Source organism: Ahaetulla prasina, chromosome 7 (assembly GCF_028640845.1).
Source record: "Ahaetulla prasina isolate Xishuangbanna chromosome 7, ASM2864084v1, whole genome shotgun sequence".
Taxonomy (NCBI): Eukaryota; Metazoa; Chordata; class Lepidosauria; order Squamata; family Colubridae; genus Ahaetulla; species Ahaetulla prasina.
Genome location: NC_080545.1, coordinates 102,422,568 through 102,446,743, shown reverse-complemented (window position 1 = coordinate 102,446,743; position 24,176 = coordinate 102,422,568). Strand labels below are relative to the sequence as shown.

The following is a 24,176-nucleotide window of genomic DNA, read 5'->3' as shown; positions in this document are numbered from 1 at the left end:
CCCAGTGCTGACCCTTTGCTGCAGGCCTAATGGAGGCACCCCATTTCAGGGGTGAAATGCTCCCGGTTCGGACCAGATTGCCTGATCCTGTAGCGATGGTGGCAGGTGGTTCAGAGAACTGGTAGCAAAAATCCCTGCCCACCCCATGCCCAGCTGAGCTGCATGATCATCAGGGTTTTTTTACTTTTAAAAGCATTTTTTCTTCAGCCGAAAAAAATGTTTTTAAAGGTAAAAAAAAAGCCACTGATGATCGTGTGGTTCAGCTGGGATTGTCAGAGGCTTTTAAAAGCATTTTTTTGCCTTTAAAAGAAAAAAAAAGCTCTGACAATCAGGCAACTCAGCTGGGATCGTCAAAGGAGCCTTTTAAAAGCATTTTTTCTACAACCTCTTTAGCTGAAGAGGTTGTAGAAAAAATGCTGTTAAAAGTAAAAAAAAAAGTTGGCCACGCCCACCCAGTCACATTACCCCACCCCCCACCAAGCCACGCCCACAGAACCGGTAGTAACAAATTTTACATTTCACCCCTGCCCCATTTCCATCTGCTGGGCAGGTGGGAGGCGTAGACTGGCTTGTTAATTGATTTGTCTTATAACCACATCAAAAAATAAAGGTAGAGTTCAACCTTTTATTCCAGGATAAAATAGGTAAAGTCCTGTCAGAGACAGAAATTCACTGGGTGGATCAAGCCGAGTTTAGCCCACAAATATTTCTCTACCTAAAAACTCAAAGTGCAACCAGACTGAAAAAAATACACTTGTGATAATTTCACACACACACACACACACACCTGGTGCAACATCTTTGTGGAAAACCAACTCAGAGCCTGGTTCAAAATCGATACGAAAGTCTCTTTAATAAGCTCCTCTAATAAAAGGAGTTTAATCAGCTCTCCAAGACCTTCCTAGTTAGCATATCTGGACGGCCGATATTGCGAAACCTGCCTTGCGTGACTGCTAAATGTGGCCTCTTGGGACGTGTTTGGGAGCGGGGTTTTTTCCCTGGTAATTTCTGCAATTTTAACTCAATGCAAAAGAATCGTCTCCATGGAAGCCCTGGAGCCAACTGGAATAAATCAGGTCCCTCTGCTACACTGGGCTCCCTCAGGGACCGGGCCCAGGAGAAGGGTCCCTGGAGAGTCTCAATCAGCCAGGCCGTGGCTGCCCCAAAGGCGCTTTCTCCAAAAGTCAACCGGCCTTTCTGATTTTTCTTCCAGATGCTTCACTTCTCACCCATAAAACCTTCTTCGGTTCTGAAGTCGGAGCTGAAGAAGCTTCTTGGACGAGAAGTGAAACGTCTTAAAAGAAAAACCAGAAAGTGCGGTTGACTTTAAAACTGCAGGTACCTTTGGGGGTCCTGCCTTCTCTAAGGACCCTCAGGAACCGTCTCCTTCTCAAAGCCCCACCCCCTGCAGCTGTGGGGGTTATGCAGCTCCAGGATCTGGGCTCGCAGGAGACGTGAGGGGCCCCAAGGACCCTGCCGTCCAAGGTCTCTCTCCAGTTGGCTCAACGTTCCCACTTCAAGTCCATCGGTGGCCCAAATCCCTGCTTGGTCAAGGGCAGTTGGACCCTTTTCAGTGGGTTGCCTCCTGAAGGAAGGGAAATGGGCAGACGTGGGGCGGGACGAAGGATCCTGTCAATGTCTCTCCTCGGATAGACGGCCAGCATTGCCAGGCCGAGCTGAGTCAGCAAGATCGTCCCCGGTCGCTTTTGTTACTGGCGCCAGCCTTGGAGGCAAATGGAAAGAAAAGCCCGAGGTGTTGCCCACCTGGATCCTCCAAGAGGAAAGGGGGCATTTTGAAAAGGGCCAGGTTGGCTGCCAACTTCCCCCGCTGGTCTGGAGGCTCCACCTGGACCCTCCACTGGCTTGGCATCCGCCATCTTGGCATCCCTGCACAGCAGCCATCACAGCATCTGGTCTGGGTGAAAAGTTCCCAGGCTCCCTGTGCTGCCTCACAAAGGAGGGAACCGGGAGCCACGACAAAAGCAACAACTCCCGCCCCTCCGGCCTTGGAGCCCGGGTTAAACAAGGCGGGTTGACCCCCTTCCACTGGCCTTTACCAAGAAGGACAGCTTGCACAGCAGCTGACAGGGAGTCAGATAACCAGTGGAACGACTTGCCACCAGAAGCTTTGGGTACTCCAACACTGGAGGTTTTGAAGAGGAGATTAGAGAGCCATTTGTCCAGAACGGTATCTCCGGCTTGAGCAAGGGGTTGGACTAGAAGACCTCCAAGGTCCCTTCCAGCTCTGTTACTTGGTTATTTTTTTCTATGATCACGTGTGCCCATCCCAAAGTAGTCCAAAGGCAGTCCGGAATGGTATAGGGTCTCCTGCTTCAGGGAGCGGGTTGGACTAGAAGACCTCCAAGGTTCCTTCCAATCCTATTATTGTTCTAAATACACACACACACCCCGGATGAAGGAGGAGAAGCTTCCCCAGGTAGAACCAAGCAGCGGCCAGGGGAGCTTAGTGGAGGAGAGGCCTCAGAAAGCCCCCCAGCCCAGGCTGCTCCATGCCCCCCCCGACCCCTGGAATGCTAATCAATAAAATGGAAGTCATGGGTGCTGCATCACTGGAGGATTTCAAGAAGAGACTTTTCTGAATGATACAAGATCTCCTGCTGTGGAGAAGGGGCTGGGCTAGAAGGCCTCCGTTTGAACCCTATTATTCTGCCTTCTGTGTTGTAACACAAGGAAAGGAAGGTGGGACCAGAGAGAAGCACAGAAGATCTCACTTGCCCCTGGACATCGCTTCTCTTTTGACCCTGGAAATGGGGCTCCCTTCAGTGGGTCTGGCTGCCCCAAGGAAGGGATGACCGAAAACCCAGGAGAAGTCCCTCACGCCCAGCTCAGCCCAGCCTACAGTCCTCCTGGCCTGGGCTAGTGGGGTGAAGCCCAAGGCTTGCAGCCACCCCTGGAGTCTGAGCTGGGAAATGCAGCCAGAAGACACCCCCACCCCCCAGGCGATGGCTTACCTTTGTGTGCAGCTTGGCGAACTGCTTGTCATCCAAGAGGGGCTGGGAATAGACGCGCCTCTTGTATCGGAACTGGATGGGAAGCAAAGGGAGGAAGAAGCATCAGCTGCCAGCCTGGGCATCGGTCAAAGCTTCATCGATTGGGCCCCGTGACTCCAGCCCCAAGGCTGCCCACCCAGGGAGAGTCGGAGCTGGGCTCTTTCGCCCTCCGGGGCTGCTTCTGGCCGTCTGCTCTTCTGGAGCTTCCAGAGATTTGGGCTGCTGGTCAATGGAAAGTTTGCTGACCGCTGATTCAATCAATCACACCGTCCCAGCCCGGCTGCAGCCCTCCACCCCACTGCTGGCACCCCCACGGACGTCCCTTTCTCAAGGCTATGGGAAGGTCAGGCCACGCCAACAAGCGCGGCAGCTGTGAAACACAGCTAATCAACAGGACCGACCCTGGGCTCCAGGCTGTCGTGTCCCTTTGGCCAAGGTGGGCAACTAGGGACCCTTTAAGACCTGTGGACTTCAACTCCTAGAATTCCTGAGCCAGAATTTCTCATTCCTCAGCCAGTCTGTCTGTCTGTCTGTCTCTCTCTATCTCCCTCCCTCCCTCCCTCCCTCCCTCTCTCTCTCTCCATCCATCCATCCATCTTTCATCCATCTCCCTATCCTATCCTATCCTATCCTATCCTCCTCCTCATCTCTTTCTCATTCTCCCTCCCTCCTTCTCTCTCCCCCAGAATTGCATGACTACAAGATAAGTAGAATATAAATTTAATAAAACAATAAAACAAATCTATCAACTTTATCTACCTACCTATCATCCATCATCCATATTCTCTTTCTCTCCCTCCCTCTCTCTCTGATATGCTCATTCATGGAAGCCACAATGAACAGCCGAGAAGGCTTTGGAGGGCAGGGGTGGGGGTGGGGGGGCGGACATCTTGGACCCTGATACACCTTCTTGCGTAACTGACTCTCCCGTCTGGGCTCCAGCCTCGCTCTCCTCTATTCACCTCTTGGGCACTTCGGTTTGATTCTACAGCTTAGTTTGGAAACTACTATTAAAGTTACATAATGTTTGTCCCATTTAGATGTGCACCTCACAGGGAAAAAATCTGGGTGGAGGACAATTGGCAAATGAGAGAAATAAAGCAAAATAAACAAAGGTAGGTTTGCCTGGGGGAAGCTTTTGGGAGACACATATGTTCAGATCTTGATGGTGGCACATGGAGCCATCCCCTGCCTCTCCTGGGTGTTCTTGCAAGCCCGCGTAAGGCAATTTGCAGAACTTACTTCCGGGAGCCCAGCTTTCCCCTGGAGAAGCGAGATTTTAGATCTCCCACGTGCGAGTAAGATCTTCAAAATCTCAGAAGGTGGCTGGAGCAGAAGAGGGACGGAGCACCTCAGAGGCCTTCCAACGCTCTTTCCCAGGCCCTCCGCTCTGAGGCTCAGCCTTCCCTGCTTGGGGGGGGGGGTATCACTCCCTAAGTTTAACGTGCTGCCAAATGGCCGTTTTGCAGCAGGACTGAAAACCCGCACTGGGCCGGGGAGACCTTTGAGTGCTGGCAATCTGAGAAGAAATTGGCACCTGGAGAGATTTGGTGCTTAATAATCGGCCCTTTAGGGACCCTTTGGCTACAGGAGGCACCTGGCGATTCCCTCCCAAGCAGGGAGGGGGGCTTGAAAGGGGGTGAAGGTTTTGGAAAGGGACAGAGAGTCCCATAAGGAGAAAGTCACAGCTGTAGCTAGGGGCAGCCCCTTACGGGCCTTGGCAACAAGAGCTGTGATTGTGCAACTCGCCACACAGCTCCAAGGTGCAGCTCTGCTGGGGCTCAGTGCAAATTCTGTTTTGCAGAGGGGGTTTTTTTAACAGCTGCTGAAAGCCCGCAGGAGAATTAACTGGAGCCCCGAGGCCCCACATCGTCTGGGGGGGGGGCCAAATTGGTGCAGACCCATTTAGAGCCCACCCCTCCTAAACAAGGGATCGGGAACAAGATCTTTTGGCCAGGAGATCTGCCCTGCCTGGGCAGGTGACCTGTTTCTTTCCTTGCGACTGAAGCCTGGCTCCCCTGGGCAGCCCACCTCAAGATCCGGCTGAAGGCAGCACAACCGGACCTCGGCTTGACTCAGGGGAGGCTGTGTGGGCAGCTGCCTGATCCCCGGGTGCAGGGCTCGCCCCCCCCAGGAGCCCCCCAGCACCGTTCCCAGCCCCCAGGAGCCTGGGATTCCTGCAGGGTTTCTGACCCCTGAGCTGTCTGTGCGGATGGGCCGGTGGGGGCTGTGAGCACTGCAGAATCCCCCAGGGAAGAACCCTCCTGGCCCCAGGATGGTCCCAACTTCAGAGGAGCTCAGGGTTGAACTGAGGGGTCTTTGGTGCTCCCTGAACTTGGCGGTTTCCTTGCATTGGCCATCTCGGAGCTCACTAGTGCTGAGGATGCTTCCTCCTTTGGTAATGAAACGTTTACAAGAATAATCAAGCTCAGAGAGCAAGAAGGATTCCATGGCCTCCTCTTCCTCCTTCTCCTCCTCCCCTCCGCATGTCCCACTTCCTTCTAAACCTGATGGTGTTACCTAGGTAGGTCATGAAATGTCTGCATGAAAAGAACCAGGTTCAGAGGGCACCAAGACCCCCACAGTCCTCCTCTCCTTCTAGCCCTCTTGATGTTACCGAGCTTGGGTCCTGCAAGAAGCCCACCAAGCTCAGAGTGGACCAAGGACCCCATCACCCCATCCCTGCTTATAGGACCCCTGACCTTGCACGGCCGGTTCCCTGGGCTTTGAGTTGGGGGGTGGGTGTCTCCCCTTCAGTCTCCCAGCAATGCACCACTCAGACCCCACCTCCCTACCAGCCAAGGCCCCTTTCCAACGCCATCCTCCCTCGGAGCACCACAGAGCTGCTGAGCCCAGGACAAGGGGCCTGTTGGATTCGGGGCAGGTGAGTCCAGCCGGGGGAGGGGACCCAGAGCTTGCTAAGTGGGGAGGGCCACCCCTGAACTGGGCCGTGCCCGCAGGTACCTCCAGGTAAGGGACCGGGGTGTCCGGATTCAGGGGGTACTCCCTCAGCAGCCGCTCTTCATCCAGGAACTTCCCCGCCCGGCCGTTGAAGGCCGGCTGGAAGAGGCCATAGTTGAGGACGTCCTTCAGGCTGTGGTTCAGGGTGCAAAGGATGCGCTGCTTGGAGGTCCAGATGGGGACATCGGGGTTCAGCCGCAGACACTTCTGTGGAGGGAGGGAGACAAGCCAGGGGGGAAGCGTCAGAAGCCGTCCAGGCAGGAGGGCCACAGCCCAGCACAGCTGGAACGGGCAGGCGCATTGAAAGGCCAAACTATCTGAAATCTCATCTACGTTCGCTCGGCACCTGGCGTATCGTTCAGTGGATCTGCAGGATATATTCACATTTCCCCTGCATTAAAAAAAATACTGCAAGAAAATAGGAACGTTAAAAAGATCTATATTCAGACACAGATAACCCTCAACTTACGACAGTCCAAAGCTACAACAGCACTGAAAAATTGTGACCTATAACCGTTTTTTGCAGTTATTTATTTTATTTTTATTTTATTTATTTATTTACATTTATATCCCGCCCTTTTCCGAAGACTCAGGGCGGCTTACAGTGTATAAGGCAATAGTCTCATTCTATTTGTATATTTACAAAGTCAACTTATTGCCCCCCCAACAATCTGGGTCCTCATTTTACCTACCTTATAAAGGATGGAAGGCTGAGTCAACCTTGGGCCGGGCTTGAACCTGCAGGCTATTGTGTTCTAATAACAGGCTCCTAACAGCCTGAGGTATCCACGGCCCTTATTAAGTTATGACCTTTGCAGCGTCCCGGCGGTCACGAGGGCAAACTTTGGACGCTTGGCATCCAAAGGTTTGCATTTATGACCGTTGTTGTGTCTGGAGCCTTTTGTCAGTGGGGAAACCAGATTCACTTAACAACTAAGTGACTAAATTGGCAGCTTAACAACAATTGTGGCAAGAAAGGGGGCAAAGCTCACTTAACAAATGTCTCATTTAGTAACAGCAGTTGTGGTTGTAAGTCGAGGACTACCTGTACCAACATCTGGGCCATCTAACCACCGAAGCTCAGCCTTGTTTATACGAAGAAGAAAAAAAGTCAGAGACTGGAGTTGTGTGAATGCCCTGAGCTTAAAGCCGGTCACAATGTGATTTAAAGTTTCATGTACAGTTTTTACGTTACAATATTTTATTCGTATGCTGCCCAGAATCCCTCTCCGAAGGAGGCACGTGGTTCAAAAATGTGAAAAATAAATAAAATGATGGTTGCAGCATTATTATCATCATCATTGCATAATCTCCATCGACAACTTTCCCAAGCGGCTTTCCGACACGCGAAGTCAATGGGGGAAGCCGGATTCGCTTAATAGCTGCAATGTTTCACTTAACAGCCATGCCAAAAAAATAATGTCTTCAAATCGGGCACAAGTGACATAACAACCGCCTGGCTTAGCCCCAGAAATTCAGGTCCCACTTTTATTTATTTATTATTTTAGGAAATTTATGTTGCCGCCTCTTCACACATGGTGACTCAAGGGATATAAAAACCTCAGATACAATTTAATTTACAATTTTGATTGAAAAGCAAAGGCCACGTGCTCTGCACACAAACACAGAATTTGTAAGAGGCTACAACTTTGTGCACTGACCCCGAATGGGTTTTGCTGCCTGTCTCAGAAGGGAGTGGACGTGTGTCATTATTTTTTGTGTGTGTGTGTTGTGGGGCGGGTGGGGGTTGGGGGTGCACCCCCAGAAACCGGGCAGCTAATTTGGGTGAGTACAAGGCTCTCGCTCTCTCCAGAAGACAAAATTCAGAAATATGGAAATGTACAGCTGAAGCTTCTGTGGAGCCAGATGGACTGAGCAGCTGTTCTCTGCACCCGTCTGGATTGCTGCAATGTTCTTTATATGGGGCAACACTTGGAATATGCCCTGATATTTCCTGACAGCAAGAACAATTCCTTACTGGAATGGCTTGCCTTCAGAAGTTGTGGATGTTCCAACACTGGAGATTTTTTAAGAAGTCACTTGCATGGAATGGTATGGAATAAGAATATCCAATCTTGGGAACTTTAAGACTTGTGGACTCTAACTCCCAGTCCACAAGTCTTCAAGTTCCAAGGTCCAAGGTTGGAGACTCCTGGTATTATAGGCCCTCCTGCTTAATTGGACTAGAGGACCTCCAAGGTCCCTGTTGTGGCCCGTTGGCCACCGGCCCCTTCCAGCATCCGAATCAGAGGAGGAGGAGGCGTGGGACTCAGGATCAGCCTCAAGACAACCTGAGAGCTCCCAGGAGGAAGAGGGAATGGAGCTGGCAGAGAGAGAGAGACAGAGATGGAGCCTGGGCCATCCATCAGCCCTCAGATGGAGAGTCAACAGCCCCCAGGTCTGGAGGTGGCTGATGAGGAAGAGGAGGAACAGCTGGGTCCAGTGTCTGATGTGAGGATGCGCAGAAAACAGAGGAGAGGAGAACTGTGGGAATCTATGGGCCGGTCCTTGGGACGGAAGAGCCACCGCTGCTAGCAAAGCCCCACCCTAGCTCTGGGGATAAAAGGCAGAGGGCAGAGATGAATAGGTGGGGCAGATAACTACTCATCTCCCTGCCAGACAGACTTGTTAGCCTGCAGTGAGAGAGAAACTTTTGTCGGGGCTGCTGGAGCTCCTAATAAAGGAATTATTGCATCAACTACAGAGGGTTTGTCCTGTTTGGGGAGCTGGGTCAGAACAGCCCCTTCCAACTCTGTTTATTCTGCTCCGTTATTCTGGTTCAAGGATTCTTCCATCTTCTGGAGAATTTGCTCTGCCTGGAGATTGCTAATGGGATGCAATTCCATGTGTTGGCATCAACCATTAAACCCCTAAAACAAACAAACAAACAAACAAACAAACAAACAAACAAACAAACAAACAGCCCCCTTCCTCTTTACCCCTTCCCTGAGAAATCGTTCCTCACCCTGTGCCAGGCGAGGGCTGAATCTGGGCCCTCCTTCTGATGTTTAGGGCTGACGGATGCCCAGCAAGAAAATTGCATCTCTCCTTAAGCTTGGTTGCTGCTTTATCAAAGAAACTCAGAGAGAGAGAGAGAGATCTATAGATTGAAAGCTCAGAACAGCAAGAGAGCGAGCAAACTCTGAATTCAGGAGGAAAATGAATAATGCAGAGGCTTGCTAGCTGAGGACACTCATCACCTCTATAGAAGAAGAGGAAAAGCAGGGAGTGGGGTTGACAGGGGAAAAATGTGGAGAAACACCCTCAAATGAGCTGTCAGTTACCCCACACCCTTCTTGATCAGCCGGGCCATTTCCACACTCTACTTTTCACCAGTTATCTACCAGTTATCTACTATCTCTCCTCAACTATCAATATTCCAATGTGGTCTTACCAAGACATAACGAAGCAGTTGTGCCACTTTATAAGGCTTTGATAAGGCCACACTTGGAACATTGCATCCAGTTTTGCTAGCCAAAAGAAGATGTTGAGACTCTGGAAAGAGAGCAGAGAAGAGCAACAAAGATGGTTTGGGGACTGGAGGATAAAACATACGAAGAACAGTTGCAGGGATTGGGCGTGTCTGGTTTAATGAAGAGAAGGACTAGGGGGGCATGATAGTGGTCTTTCAAATACTTGAGGGGCTGCCACAAAGAGGAGGGGGGGTGTCAACCAATTCTCCAAAGCACCTGAAGGCAGGACAAGAAGGAACGGATGGAAACTAACCAAGGAGAGAAGCAACCTGGAACTAGGGAGAAACTTCCTGGCAGCGAGAAGAACCAACCAGTGGAAGGGCTTCCCTCCAGAAGTCCTGGGGGGCAGAGCCCTGATCCAACGTGACCGAGGTGTCCAGTTTTGGCGATGAACTTTGAAACAGGTTCATTTCCAGGCACGCCTTCTTCCAACGCATCTCCCCTTAATGCATATTTTGCACAGAAGCGGAATAAACCAGGGGAGAGGATGCAGCCTGATCTCATTCGTAAACATATCTCAACCTACCCAAACACCTCAGACATATTGGGGTTATTCTGCATTGCGTGAAGAAAAATATTTTCGGTCCCACCCAAGTTGACTCACTGCCATCTGGGTAGGAAGGCGAGATGTAAATTGAAAGAATAATCAGGAGAATACCGGCTGTCTGACGGCATCACTCCACATCCACTCCAGCGGAAAAAGGCCTGTTGGCCGAAGACCGATTTGGCACAGAGGTTGCCGGCCCCTGAGTAAACACGGCTCAGGCCCGGCCATATGTGAGGCCGGCGTGCCGCTGCGAGCAAAGCCACGTCCTGACATTTTGATACGTGCGCTGACATTTCTCTGAATGGGCACCGATAGATTCTCAGAGGCCTTTGTGCTAGAAATCCACTGAAAACCAAGTGGAATAAATATGAAAAACGGGGCCATTGTTTGCCACATGACCGGCCCCTCAACCAACGCTCAGACTGACTAGTTGAGCTTGGCACCTTGTCCTTAGCTCTAGAATGAAGACAGCAGAATAACACAATCAGAAGGGGCCTCGGAGGTCACCTAGTCCAACCCCCTGCTCAAGCAGGAGACCCTGTACCATTCCAGACAAGTGGCTGTCCAGTCTTGTCTTGAAAGCTTCCTCCTCCTGAAAAGGTCTCGGCTATTATTAGAAGACCTACGGAGAAACCAAACTGGCCTACAAGAAAGACCTAATGAAGAAGAAAAACGAGACACGGGAAGACAATGGCCAAGACATTAACAAAAAATAGCAGGGAAGGCAGATCATAACAAGACCTGGCAATGGCTGAGAGGAGGAAAGGTGAAGAAAGAGACCCGGGGCTTCTTCTGACCAAATGCATACAAAGCCAGAAGTGAGAAGATACCAACAGACAGTAAGTGCCGCCTATGCAAAGAAGCTGCAGAAACAGGGAACCGCCTGGCGTATCTGCTGCCTGAAGATCGCCCCAACTGACGACAAGCAATGGCGTGACAAAGTAACAACAATGGTGCACTGGAAGATCTGCAAGAAATACCATCTGCCTGCAGGCAAGAATTGGTGGGACCATAAAACAGAGAAAATGACAGAAAATGAAGCCGCTAAACTGCTCTGGGACTTTGGAATTTAAACAGACAAGCACCTGCCACACAACACACTGGACTTTAACAGTTGTCAATAAGAAAGACAAAAAGTCTAGATAGTGGATACAGCAGTACTGGGAGGCAGCAGAATAGTAGAAAAAGAACTACAGAAGGTCACAAAATATAAAGACCTTTGAACAGAAATAGAACGATTGTGGGAAAAGAAAACAAAGGTAGACCAATAGTAATAGGTGCCTCCAGAAACATCTGGAGCACCATTTGAATCTCACTGGCATTGACAAATTTACCCTCAGTCAATTGCAAAAGGCAACTTGACTCAAAACAGCTTACATCCTGCGACTAGACCCCTAACACTCCAAAACATCCACATTTGCCTATCCCAGGTCTTTGGGAAGGACTGGATAAAAATGTTAAATCCAGTCTCAACACCTGGCTGATAGATTAAGCAACCATAATACTACTTTATGAGATTTGAGAGGCCAACAATGGATTAGACAGGAAGTGTTTTAATTTGCAGCCCTGAAGGCCACCAACTTTGCCACGGCCTCTCCCCCGACTGGCCGGCCTAGTGTTTGCCGTAACCCCTGGAGGCCAAAGTGGATGGAGCTGAGCTCCCTCCAAGTCTCCCGAAGGACAGCCTGACGGATCCAGAGCATCAAAGGGAGAGAAGCAGAGCTCCAGCCTCCATGCAGCATCAGGGTGGGAGGAAGAGGAAGAGAAGGAGGAGAAAGAAGAGGAGGAGGAGGAGGAGGAGGAGATGAAGTCCCAGCTGCTCTCACCCCCCCCCCTTTGCAAGGTGCGGCTGCTTGGGAAAAGGACCAACCCTCGGTAGAAAACGAGCATTTTCTAAAAGCATAACAAGAACAACTTCTGCCTGTTTCATACCCAAAATAAATAGGAGGCAAGGTGAAGAGTAAGAAAAATTGGCAGCAGCTCCAGATTGGCTCCCTCGGAAAGAAGCAGAAGGAGTAATATTTGCAGCAGGAGAAGAGACACAAGCCACAGATGCCTTAAAACAGAAGTTGAGAAAGCTGGACACAACAACGCACGTCGACCACGACAAGAGAGAGACAAGGTTGTGGACCTCCTAATCAGCGGCTGTGGCAAATTTGCCCAGATCACGTTAGGAGACACAATGTGGACTGGAGAGTCTCGACCATTACGGTGAAAGAGGGGCACTGAATGACCATGAAAACCTCTTTCGGGACTTCCAAGTCCAGATGAACATCCAGGACACAATAAGTCCATCGTTGCAGAGCTTCAAGAAGCCAAATCTTACTTAGAGGTGAAGAACAAACAGAAGGGAGGGAACAGAAACGATGGCCAAAGTATCAGGACTGCACAACTGAAATTTTGAGACGTGTTTCTTAACCTTGGCCACTTTAAGATGGGTGGGCTTCAGCTCCCAGAATTCCCCAGCCAGCCACGCTGGGAACCTGGTGGGGTGTTGGCTGGGCAGCTAAGGGGTGGGGAGAGGCCGTGGGGAAGAGCTCTAGAAAGGACTGGGACAGCTGCCTCCCCACCCAGGCAGAGTTTAAACGAGTGGCCTGACTTTTTAGCCCTCCACTTATTACAGCCAGTTGAGCCAGAATTATGGCTGTAAGTCATGCTGGTCCTTAAGCAGGTCATCGTATGACCACACCCAATTTTACACCTTTTTTTTCTCCCAACAGTTGTTCAGTGTCTATGCAGATTCCCAGTCATTCCGGTCACGGCACAGATAAACCTCCAAGTGGCCTCAGAAAGAGCGCAAATGACCAGATGACTGCAAAGAACAGGAATCCTTCCATTCTCCACTATCCAGTCAAAATGGAAGAAGCATCTTGGATGAGAAGCGAAACGTCTTCAAGGAAAAACATAAAAAGTCCAGTGGCTTCTTGAAAAAGCACTTTTGGGAGAGTCGTCGTTAAGCAAACGCGGAGGTTATAAAGTGAACTCAGTGTTCCCAATGGGTGTTTCCTTTGCTGAAAACTGAAAAGAAACACCCGTTTCCAGCCAACAGGAAAAAAAATTGTAAATTGCAGTCAGACAAATTGCAAAGGCTCAAAAGTGCAATCCCGCGACTGGGGGGAGGGGACATTGGAACAGCAATCTGAGGGGTAAGAGATCCTTTTTGGAGGCCTGTCATAATTTTGAATGGTTGCTAAGTGAGGACTACAATTATCTCCTTATATAAGCACCCAAAGGTGTTTTTATTATAAAGGCAATGGGTCGTTATGAGTTTTTTTTTAAACGTTTCGCTTCTCATCCAAGAAGCTTCTTCAGCTCAAACTTCAGAACTGGATGAGAAGCGAAACGTCTTAAAGAAAACTCATGAAGTTCAGTTGCCTTTAAAATAAAAGCACCTTTGGGGCAACCATGATCTGGATTGGGGTCTCCAAGCTTGGCAACTTTTAGATTTGTGGACTTCAATTCCCAGAATGCTGGCTGGGGAATCCTGGGGGCCGAAGTCCACAAGACTTAAAGGTGCCAAGTTTGGAGAGCCTTGAGACGAGGGTGACGGAGACCCTTCACAGACCCTGTAGGAACACTTTGGTTGCCTTCCTGGACTGGAAAGACCACACAGCTTTTCTGCCCATGGACCTGGACCCAAGGCCCCCTTTCCCCCTTCTCCCAAGCTGGCATCTCTCCCCCTCCACCAGCCGGTTTGGACCCCATTCTGGATCACCCGGTGCTTTGGCTGGCCGCTTCCCAGGACTTGCCTGGTGCCAACCTTTCTTCCTTCAGAGTCCAACCGGCATTCACGGGGAGCCAGAACAGGACTCGGCCTCCTGCAGACAACAGCTCCTGGGAAGACCCAGTGGGATTTCTGGAGAGCGCCCAAGAACTATCCGGGGAAATCCAGCCAGGTTGGCAGAAGAGTTGCAGGGGGCAATGCCAATTGTCTGGAGCCAGCTAGACTTGCTCACTGCTCCTCCACCCAGGGCTCATTCTGCCCTGGAGGGCCGATGGGACCCTCCAACCATTCTGGCCTTCCTTCAAGACCTCAAGAGGCCATAATCCAATGGTGGATGAGGGGTCCTTATAGGGCTGCAGGCCCAGCATAAAGACCCTCAAGGTGGTGAATCCACAGGAAAGGGGCATGTTAAGGGTGAGGATGGTGGGGGGCCCTTAAAGCAGCATCAGAAGAGAAATCACTGCTCCCACTCAGGGGTGTCCAACCTTGGCAACCTTAAGACCTGTGGACTTCAAGTCTCAGAATCCCCCAGCCAGCCAGCCTAAGACTAAGACTAAGCCTATCCCTAACCCTAATCCTAACAACCCTAACCCTAACAACCCTAACCCTAACCCCTAACCCTAACCCCTAACCCTAACCCCTAACCCGTGCCTTAATTCATCCGGATGGAAAGTTCTCCTATCCAAACCATACTAGAATGCTGCGGGGCGGGGCAGGGAGGGGAATTCTGCAAGATTTCAGGAAGCTTGTTTGTTCTTGAGATGTTCTCCTTCCCCCAGAAGAGACGGTTTCTCCACCACATTCAGTAAAGATTGAGATGGTTCAACCTCCCATTTGGTAACTTTGGGGGTTGATTCCTCCATCCCCAAATTAAGCAGGTTAAGATGCGGTTAATATGAAGGTCTACCTGGGAATCTTTGGGCTGTAGGATAGGTTGGAAAATGAGGACCTCCTTAGAGAAGGCAATCAGCCTGTTAGCTTGTCCATCCTTCCTTGCGGCCCCTTTCGCCTTTCTTTTGAAGCAGAAAGAAACGCTTTAAAAATGCAAAGGATGAGTTGTTGCAGGATGCGTTTGGATCTCACTGATCCCCAACCGGGAAGGATTCTAGAAAATCTCCTGCAGCACCTGAGATGGTGAAATAAAACTCAAAAGAAAAGAACTTAAAAAAAAAAAACCTAGCCGGCTTCTATAGATCACAGAAAAGCTTCCGTGTGTGAATAGATGTCGGTGCGGGGTGTAATCATGCTTTGCAGGAATTAGTTTTGCTGAGCATGAAAACCACAATGCTTTAACAGGATTGCACGAAATCCCATTTAGTCTTGAAAGGAAACCCATCCTGGGCTGTAATTCTGGAGAGCTGCAGATTTCTGTAAGCAGAAAGTGCCCTCAAGATGGTGCCTGTGACCAACGGATTTGGCCCAGATGCACAGAGGGGTAGCCTGCAAATTGTTGCAAAGGAATACAGAATAACAGAGATGGGAGGGACCTCTGAGGTCTTCTAGTCCAACCCCTGTTCTGACAGGAAACCCTAGACCATTCCAGACAAGTGGCTGGAAATTATTTTTGGAGATTCTCCGTCATCCAAGTCATGGTTGTCTCAAAGGTGCTTTTTCAAGAGGCAACTGGACTTTTTGGTTTTCCCCCCCCCCCCAGACTTCAGTTCTGAACTGAAGAAGCTTCTTGGATGAGAAGTGAAACATCTTCAAAAGGGAAAAAAAAAACCAAAGAAAAAATTGGTTGTCTTTTGGAAAACTCCTTTGGGTTGACCATCTATTTCATCACTAATTTTCTCTTCCACGGTGAAATCCTATCAGTCTTGTGTTTAGATTTACAGAATTGCAGAATAACAGAGTTGGAAGGGACCTCGGAGGTCTTCTAGTCCAACCCCATTCCGGCAGGAAACCCTAGACCACTTCAGACAACTGGCTGTCCAGTCTCCTCTTAAAAGCCCCCAGTGACGGAGCCCCCACAACTCTGGAAGGGAAGCACTTCCCCTGGTTAATTGCCCTCCCTGTTAGGAAGTTTCTTTCCATCCTTCTTGTTCTTCTCCTGCCTTCAGGGGCTTTGGAGACCAGGATGGTGAAAGGGGCAACAACACGCTTGTCTTTTAATAATAATAATAACAACAGAGTTGGAAGGGACCTTGGAGGCCTTCTAGTCCAACCCCCTGCCCAGGCAGGAAACCCTACACCATCTCAGACAGATGGTTATCCAACATCTTCTTCAAAATTTCCAGTGTTGGGGCATTTACAACTTCTGCAGGCAAGTTGTTCCACTTATTCATTGTGCTGTCAGGAAATTTCTCCTTAGTTCTAAATTGCTTCTTTCCTTGATTAGTTTCCACCTGTTGCTTCTTGTTCTACCCTCAGGTGCTTTGGAGAATAGCTTGATCCCCAAATCTTCTTTGTGGCAGCCCCTGAGATATTGGAACACTGCTATCATGTCTCCCCTAGTCCTTCTTTTTATTAAACTAGACATACCCAGTTCCTGCAACCGTTCTTCATATGTTTTAGCCTCCAGTCCCCTAATCATCGTTGTTGCTCTTCTCTGCACTCTTTCTAGAGTCTCAGCATCTTTTTTACATCGTGGCGACCAAAACTGAATGTTTCTTTTGAGAAAGAAAAAGGTGTGGGGGGGGATCCAGTGGTGAAATCCAAATTTTTTTACTACCAATTCTGTGGGCGTGGCTTGGTGGGTGTGGCAGGGGAAGGATACTGCAAAACCTCCATTCCCACCCCACTCCAGGGGAAGGATACTGCAAAATCCCCATTCCCTACCCACTTCTGGGGGAAGGATATTGCAAAATCTCCATTACCTCCCCATTCTGGGCCCAGCCAGAGGTGCTATTTGCCAGTTCTCTGAACTACTCAAAATTTCTGCTGCCAGTTCTCCAGAACCTGTCAGAACCTGCTGGATTTCAACCCTGGGGAGGGAGATCCCAACCTCGCTCTTTGCAAAACTGAGAGGGTTCCCCCAGCAGGAGCCATGGTGGCCCAGTTGTTAGAGGGCAGAACTGCAGGCTACTTCTGCTGACTACAATTCGGCAGTTCCAATCTCACCATCCTTCCATCCTTCCGAGGTGGGTAAAATGAGGAGCCAGAGGCTGACTCTGTAAACCGCTTAGAGAGGGCTGTAAAAGCACTTGTGAAGCGGCCTATAAGTCTAAGGGCGATCGCTATCGTGCTATTAGACCACCAGGGGCAGGAACCTCCTGGAGCATCGCTGCCAGGAATTGTCCCTCTCTGCCTGTGGCCAAATTGGCCCTTGCTGCTGCCTGCTCTGCTCTCCCCAAAGCTCCTTTTTCAATCGTATGCAAAAAAGAAAAAAAGGGGGAAGAATAGGCAGAATTTACATGAATTTTAGTCTTTTAAACTAATAGCTGAGTCATATTTATTCATACCGCACTCTGCAATTAATTTGTTTTCATTTAATGCTATTACCTAACTTTAGAAGAGCAAAAGAAATGGAAAACTGAAGATCCACCAGACCAAATTCTTAACGACTTCCCCACTGAAGACCCCTGGCTAAAAAGTTTGGAAATGTTTGGAAATGGAACAAAAGCTCAAGCTGCTGTACACTTTAATATCATTTTTGGCTACCATAACCACATGAATTTTCCTTTCTCCTCTTCCCTTCCTTCTTCTTTTCTCTCCTTTTGTTTCCTCTTCTTGCCATCTTCCCCCCTCTCGCCTCCTGATGGACAGCGCAAGTTTTAAAACAAAGCTTATATTTGTTTTGGATAATCTTTTGATCGTTTTGGAGTCTCTGCCAGAGTGAGATGGGTAGCGTATAAATTTAATGAAGAAATCTGTGAGCCAATCACCGGCCAAGAAGACTGACGTTTCACCGGATGGACCATCGCTGGCCTTTTCAACTATTTCATGAAATAGTTATTGCTGAATTATTTTTGACTTTCCAGAACTGGTTCTTCTGGTGGGCAAGATAAGATTCCCATCTGTGCAGACGCTCTGGACAGCTCAGGTCCTGAAACCCTGTCCTGCCCTCTTGAATACTTAACAGATGCCTCTAAATAATAGCAGCAGGCTTCTTATTTTGCAAAGGGTGAATTAAATCCTCCAAAACAGAGTTTCCGAAAGACTCAGGGCTGCAGGAACAACAACAGGCATTGGAAGGAAATTGGATAACACTAGACCTCAAAAGGAAGAATTCCACTTTTTAAAGTTCAGTTGCAGTTCCTCTGCTAGTCCTTTTACTCGATCTAAAGCAGTGACTGTCAACCTTTGGGGCACCAGGGACCGGTTCTGTGGAGAGAGGTTTTTCCGTGGACCGGGGGTGGGGGGAAGTGTTTCGTGGTAGCCTGCATCCCATGGATGGGACTTCGCTTGTTGGTGTGGATCAGTTTCTAGCCTGGCATGGCCCCAGTGCCAATCCACAGACTGGGGGTTGGGGGCCCCTGATCTAAAGCATTTCTTCTCCCCATCTGTTGTTGCTCGGTTGCTAAGTCATGTCCGACTCTCATGGACCAGAGCACACCAGGCCCCTTTGTCCTCCACCGTAACCTAAAGTTTGTCCAAATTCACGTTCATTGTGTTGATGCTACCATCTAGCCATCTCCCCCTCCGTCCTCCCCTTCTCTGAAGGACCTGTCCTGGTATGGGGAGAACTGACCTTCCAGCGTGAAACCATGTAGGAGAAGCTTCAAACGCTCCCAAGGAATACATTCAGGTTGGACAAGAAGAGAATGAGAATCATTAATTCATGGAAAGGGGGTGGAATTAATGCTGAATCCAAAGAAAGCTGGTTGCTGAAAACTGCATATTTAAGGCAGGCGTTTTAACAAGTTAACAAAAGGGAAAAGTTTGGACAATTAAGGCTCCTTGGCAAAAGACTTGAAATTAAGGGGGGCTTTGCTGAAGCAATTAAAGCGGCTCTTGAGTCTTCTGGGAATGCAGAGCAGGAAACCCACAAGGCCCCACAGCCTCTGGACCTGAGGCCAGCCAGGGCAGAGGGAGGAGGCCTTAGAGCGGGGCCGCCCAGCCTTGGCCCCTTCAGATCCCAGAATTCCCCACCCAGCATGGTCTCATTAGTGGGGTTTGCTCAATGCTCTGGACCTTCAGTCATCCAGCAGTGTAAACGTAAGCGAGCCGTGCGGGGCAGCTGCCAGAAAAGCCGATGCAATCCTGGGCTGCATCAACAGAGGGACAGAATGAAGATCGCTTGTTAGTACCACTTTATAAGGTCTTGGTGAAATCGCACTTGGAATACTGCATGCCGGGTTTTTTGGTTGCCATGATATAAAAAAGATGTTGAGACTCTGGAAAGAGTGCAGAGAAGAGCAACAAAGAGAATTAGCGGCCTGGAGGCTAAAACACAGGAAGAACGGTTGCAGGAATTAGGTATGGCCAGTCTAGAGAAAAGGAGAATTACGGGGGACAGGATAGCAGCCCTTCCAGTATTTGAGGGGCTTCCACAAAGAAGAGTTGGGGGTCAATTTATTTTCCAGAAGCCCCAGAAGGCAGGACAAAAAACAATGGATGGAAACTAACTAATTAAGGAGGAGTTTCCTGACAGTTAGAATAATTAACCAGTGGAACAGATTCTCTCCTGAAGTTGTGGGTGCCCCAACACTGGGAGTTTTTTAAGAAGAGATGGGGCAGCTATTTGTCAGGATTCATACAGAGTTTCCTGCTTGATCAGGGGGTTGGACTAGAAGACCTCCAAGGTCCCTTCCAATTCTATTCTGAATCGAAGTCACACTTTCTAGCATGCCTTTTGAACTGCCCTCCTGTCAATCTGAGGTCATGACCCCTTGTTCCCGATTTTTGCTTAATAGTCAAAAGTTTTGTACTGGATTTGTGGGCAAATGTAGAAGGTTTGCTTGTGGTGACATCAGAGGCATGTTGACTGTGGATGCGTAGGGCATTTTGTGTAGCCACCATGCCGTGTGGTTGGCTGAGAAGCTGAAGGTCTCAGCAATGTTAGGTGGTCTCTCTCTCTCCCTCTCTGCCGGCTGTTTGGGGGGCGGGGGGAGGAGAAGCTGCAGAAAAATAGGAAGAAACGTGTCTCTCGCAGACCCACCTCATGGCTTACATCCCTGCAGGCGATGTTGGGACACGGGGACAAAAGGCCCAAGTTTGCGTCCTGCACATTTCTTCATTTTTTCTTCACCACGCACTGGACACCTGTGGCCCAGGTGACTCAAGGAAGGGCCCCCAAGAGCAAGACGGAGGCCTCTGACAGCAAAAAGGAAGCGAGCGATACGCCAAAGGCCGAAACTGGGGCAGAGAGAGGAATCTGTCTCGACGGAGAAAACCAGAGGAGGCATTCTGGGGCCTACGAGGGCCGGTGCTGCCAAAGGACATTTGCGATCCGGTGCAGGGAATGAATTCAGGCAGACCTCGACTTACAACCACAATTGAGCCCAACGTTTCCATTGCTAAGTGAGACGTTTGTTAAGTGAGTTTGCCCCGGCTTGTCTCACCATGATTGTCAAGTGAATGGCTTCCCCACTGATTTTGCTCATCAGACGGTCACAAAAGGGGCTCACGTGACCCCGGGACACTGCAACCGTCATAAATGTGAGTCAGTTGCCAAGCATCTGAATTTTGATCATGTGACCCTGGGGCTGCTGCAATGGCCATTATGTGTGAAAAAGGGTCATAAGTCACTTTTTTCAGGGCCGTTGTAACTTTGAATGGTCACTAAACAAACTGTTATAAGTCGAGGACTTCCTGTATTTGCCCAAAATGGGGAAGGTCCCATTTCTGTCCATTTTCTTAGGAGCAAAAGAGGGCTGGGCGATGTGGTCGGGGACATCAGCATGAAGGCCGTGGGAAGGGGCTGTTTTTGGCCGTGGGGGGTGGGGGTGGAGTAGAACTAGAAAACAAGGAGCCAAAAAATGAAGGGATGCAGAAAACATGTTGAGTAAACTCCCAAACGAACCATCACGATTCTGGCAAGTCACGGAGATGGTTTGGCCGGCTGGGGAGGCTGAGGGGGGATCACCAAACACAGGTAGGAAAAAAGAGCTCAAGAGGACCAAGAAAACTGGAGTTACAGAATGTGATGCTGACAAGGACCTCAGAAAGAAAGAAAGAAGAAAGAAAGAAAGAAAGAAAGAAAGAAAGAAAGAAAGAAAGAAAGAAAGAAAGAAAGGAAGGAAGGAAGGAAGGAAGGAAGGAAGGAAGGAAGGAAGGGAGGGAGGAAGGGAGGAAAGAAAGAAAGAAAGGAAGGGCAAAAGTCAAAGGACCGGTAGAACAGAAGAGTCATAGCTCAGGGTTGAACTGAAGGGTCCCTGGAACTCTGTTTTCTTGTAGACGTTTCATGACCCAACTAAGGAACGTCTTCAGTGCTAGAAGGGAGGTTTGAAGGAGGGAGGAGGAGGAATAATGCGGGGTCTTGGTTTTCTATGAGCTGGGTTGTTTTCTTGCAGACATTTCGTGACCTAAGTAGGGAACATCAGGGCCAGAAGGCAGTGCGGTTTCTTCTCTGTTTGTAGTCTAGAATAGGATTCTTTACTGGCCAAGTGTGATTGGACACACAAGGAATTTGTCTCTGGTGCATAAGCTCTGAGTGTACATAGAAGCAACAAGCGATAAATCACAATCACAATCATAAAATACAATCATAAAATGAAATAAATGCATAAAACACAATCATAAAATGAAATAAATTTGTACTCGTAGCTTTTCTTGCCTGCACCCGTCAACAACCAAGCAGCAAACGACACCCAAGGAAGGGACTGCCAACTCAGGCAAAGAATCGCAGCCCAGCAGCAGCTTAACCGAGGGACCTCCAAGTCCTTTACCACCAACACTGCCAGGGAAAGCCACGTGCCCAAAAAACGCCACTCAAGGAAGCCAGCTTCCGATTCTCCGGGGGCCCCAATGCTCACCAGATGCCCTGGTTGAAAGGCGCCCTGGGAAAGCTCTGTGTGTGTGTGTGAATCCCTTCGAGGCCTGTGGGGAGGGAGGGGAAGTGGACCACAGAACCCTGTAAGGAAAGTTCTGCTCTGAACGTACTGGGAGGCGGGGGGGGGGGGAGAGGACGGGGGTAGAGAAGATGAAAGGCCGTGTGTGTGTGTGTGTGTGTGTGTGTGTGTGTGTCCGTCCAGGGGGCACCAAAGCATCCATTGGCATCAAAAGAGTTGGCTGGTTTTATAAATATTTCAGATCCGTCTCTACAGAAAAGTCAGGTGGCCTCTTCCTTGCCTTACGGAGCCCTTTCAGCAGCAGCCGCCAATGCCGTGGCCAGCAGAGACTCAGGGCTGCCTGGGGGAGGGGAGGGGAGGGGAGGGGAGGGGGCCTGACAGATTGAAAGAGAACTGCTCAGCAGAGGCTGGGACCAACCATCTCCTATTTAAGCTCATCCTCCCCCTGAGTTGGGAGGGAATCCGGTGGCAGCCGGCCTGGAAGCCAGACCACAAAGGTGCCCTGGGTACTACAGGACCATCCTCATGGCTGGCATAGAATCTCATTGGAAGGCTCCCTCGAGGCCATCCAGCCCAACCTTCTGCTTAGGGCAGGAATCCAAAATTAAGCCTCCCAGAAAGATCCAGAATAAGAGAGCTGGAAGGGACCTTGGAGGTCTAATCCAAACGCCCTGCTGGAGCAAGAGATCCAATGCCATTCTGCACAAATGGCTCTCCACTCTCTTCTTGATGCTTAATGCTTGATTAGCATTAATTAATTAAGCTTGATGCTTAGTGCTTAGAATGGAAGCAATGCATTGCACCAGAATTAGGGCTGGGTGGAATTTGTAAGCTAAACTTGGAGCAAGGACATAGAACATAACAGAGCTGGAAGGGACCTTGGAGGTCTTCTAGCCCAACCCCCTGCTCAAGCAGGAGACTCTGTACCGTTTTAGACCAAAGGCCGTCCAATCTCTTCTTGAAAACCTCCAATGCACCCACAACCTCTGGAGGGAAGTCATTCCACGGATTAATTGTTCTCACTGCCAGGAAATTCCTCCTCAGTTCTAGGTTGGATCTCTCTTTCATCAGCTTCCACCTCTTACCAAAGAGAGATCCAGCCTAGGATGGCCCAGAAGCCTCTGCTGGATCACGTCTGGGAAAGGGGAACGCAGCATCTCGCTGGGTCACAAAGTCCACCCTCAAACTCTTCTTGCCAATACAAAGTCAGCTTTTCCAACCTTTGGTGAATTCTGCCTTTCTTGTCGTGTCCCACTCCTCCGCTGACGGCCGGGTCAGGGAAATCCGAATCAGGCTTGCCTCTGCAGCTCTGCCCAAAGTCCTAGCAAAGTCCTCAGAGCAGGCAGGAGACCAGAAAGTGACTTCAGCAAGATAAGTTCGACTTTGCCTGACTCAGAGACTGCCAGAAAGCAGATCCTTTATATAGGCCATGGGGTGTGGCTCCATGACTCAGCACTCATTAAGGCCTGCCCCTCCCTTCCTTCTGTTGCCTCCGCCTATCCAGTCTTCTGATGCGAGGGTCACTCCAATCAGCAGCTGTTGGAAATAAACCTTCCTCAGGCTCACATGCTGTGGAGGAGGGGGAGGGGTCTAGCTGCTCCGTTTGCCTGGGCATGGAGCCAGGGCTGGGGCCGGGGGGTGCTCCCTCCTCTGCAGCCTGCTTGGGCATGGAGCCAGGGCTGGGACCGGGAGGTGCCCCCTCCTCTTCAGCTTGTCTGGGCATGGAGCCAGGACTGGGGCCGGGAGGCATACATTCCTCCGTGTTCGGGAGCAGATAAGAAGGCCCCGGCTACTGTGAGAGCGGGCAAGACACAACATTTCTTGTTCCATCTGGAACAAGAGAAATCATCTCCTGATCATCTCTAACTGAAACCGTTCTGGTCATGGAGAGAGCAGTTCGATCCCCTCTCAGTGATCTTTTTCCAAGGCTAGAAAAGACTCTAGAAAAAGTGCAGAGAAGAGCAACCAGGATGATGAGGGGACTGGAGGCCAAAACATACGATGAACGGTTGCAGGAACTGGGCCTGGCTAGTCTAGTGAAGAGAAGGACCAGGGGAGACAGGAGAGCAGTCTTCCAATACTTGAGGGGCTGCCACAGAGTGGAGGAAGGGGGTCAAGCTCTTTTCCAAAGCACCCGAAAGCCAGACAAGGAATAATGGATGGAAAATGATCAAGGAAACTGATTCAACCTGGAAATAAGGAGAAAGTTTCTGACAGTGAGAACAATCAACCCAGGGAACAGAAGTTGCCTTCAGAAGTTATGGGAGCTTCATCCCTGGAAGCCTTCTAGAAGAGACTGGACTGCCACCTGTCAGAAATGGTGCACAGTCTCCTGCTTGGACGGGGGGTTGGATTAGATGACCTACAAGGTCCCTTCCGACTCTGTTAATCTGTAATCTGTAAACTTGGGATCCTTAAGGAGGTGGCAGCATAAAACGACCAGTAAACCTCTGGATTTAGAAAGTGTGCTTTTGTTGACGAAGGCAAAATGGCCTTGGCCTCCTTTGCAGCTGCCTCACCCTCTTGGCTTACAGCCCCTTTCATACCCAGGGAAGAGGAGCCTCTTCC

The 24,176-nt window shown here is 49.8% G+C and overlaps 1 protein-coding gene across 1 annotated transcript in view; it reads right to left on the bottom strand.

Annotated features, from left to right (window-relative positions):
• SHANK3 (SH3 and multiple ankyrin repeat domains 3) overlaps positions 1–24,176 on the bottom strand; it is a 309,563-nt gene that overhangs the window by 200,307 nt on the left and 85,080 nt on the right. Inside the window, 2 exon segments of the mRNA XM_058191734.1 lie at positions 2,973–3,044; positions 5,976–6,179. Of these exon segments, the coding sequence (XP_058047717.1) occupies positions 2,973–3,044; positions 5,976–6,179 (276 nt within the window).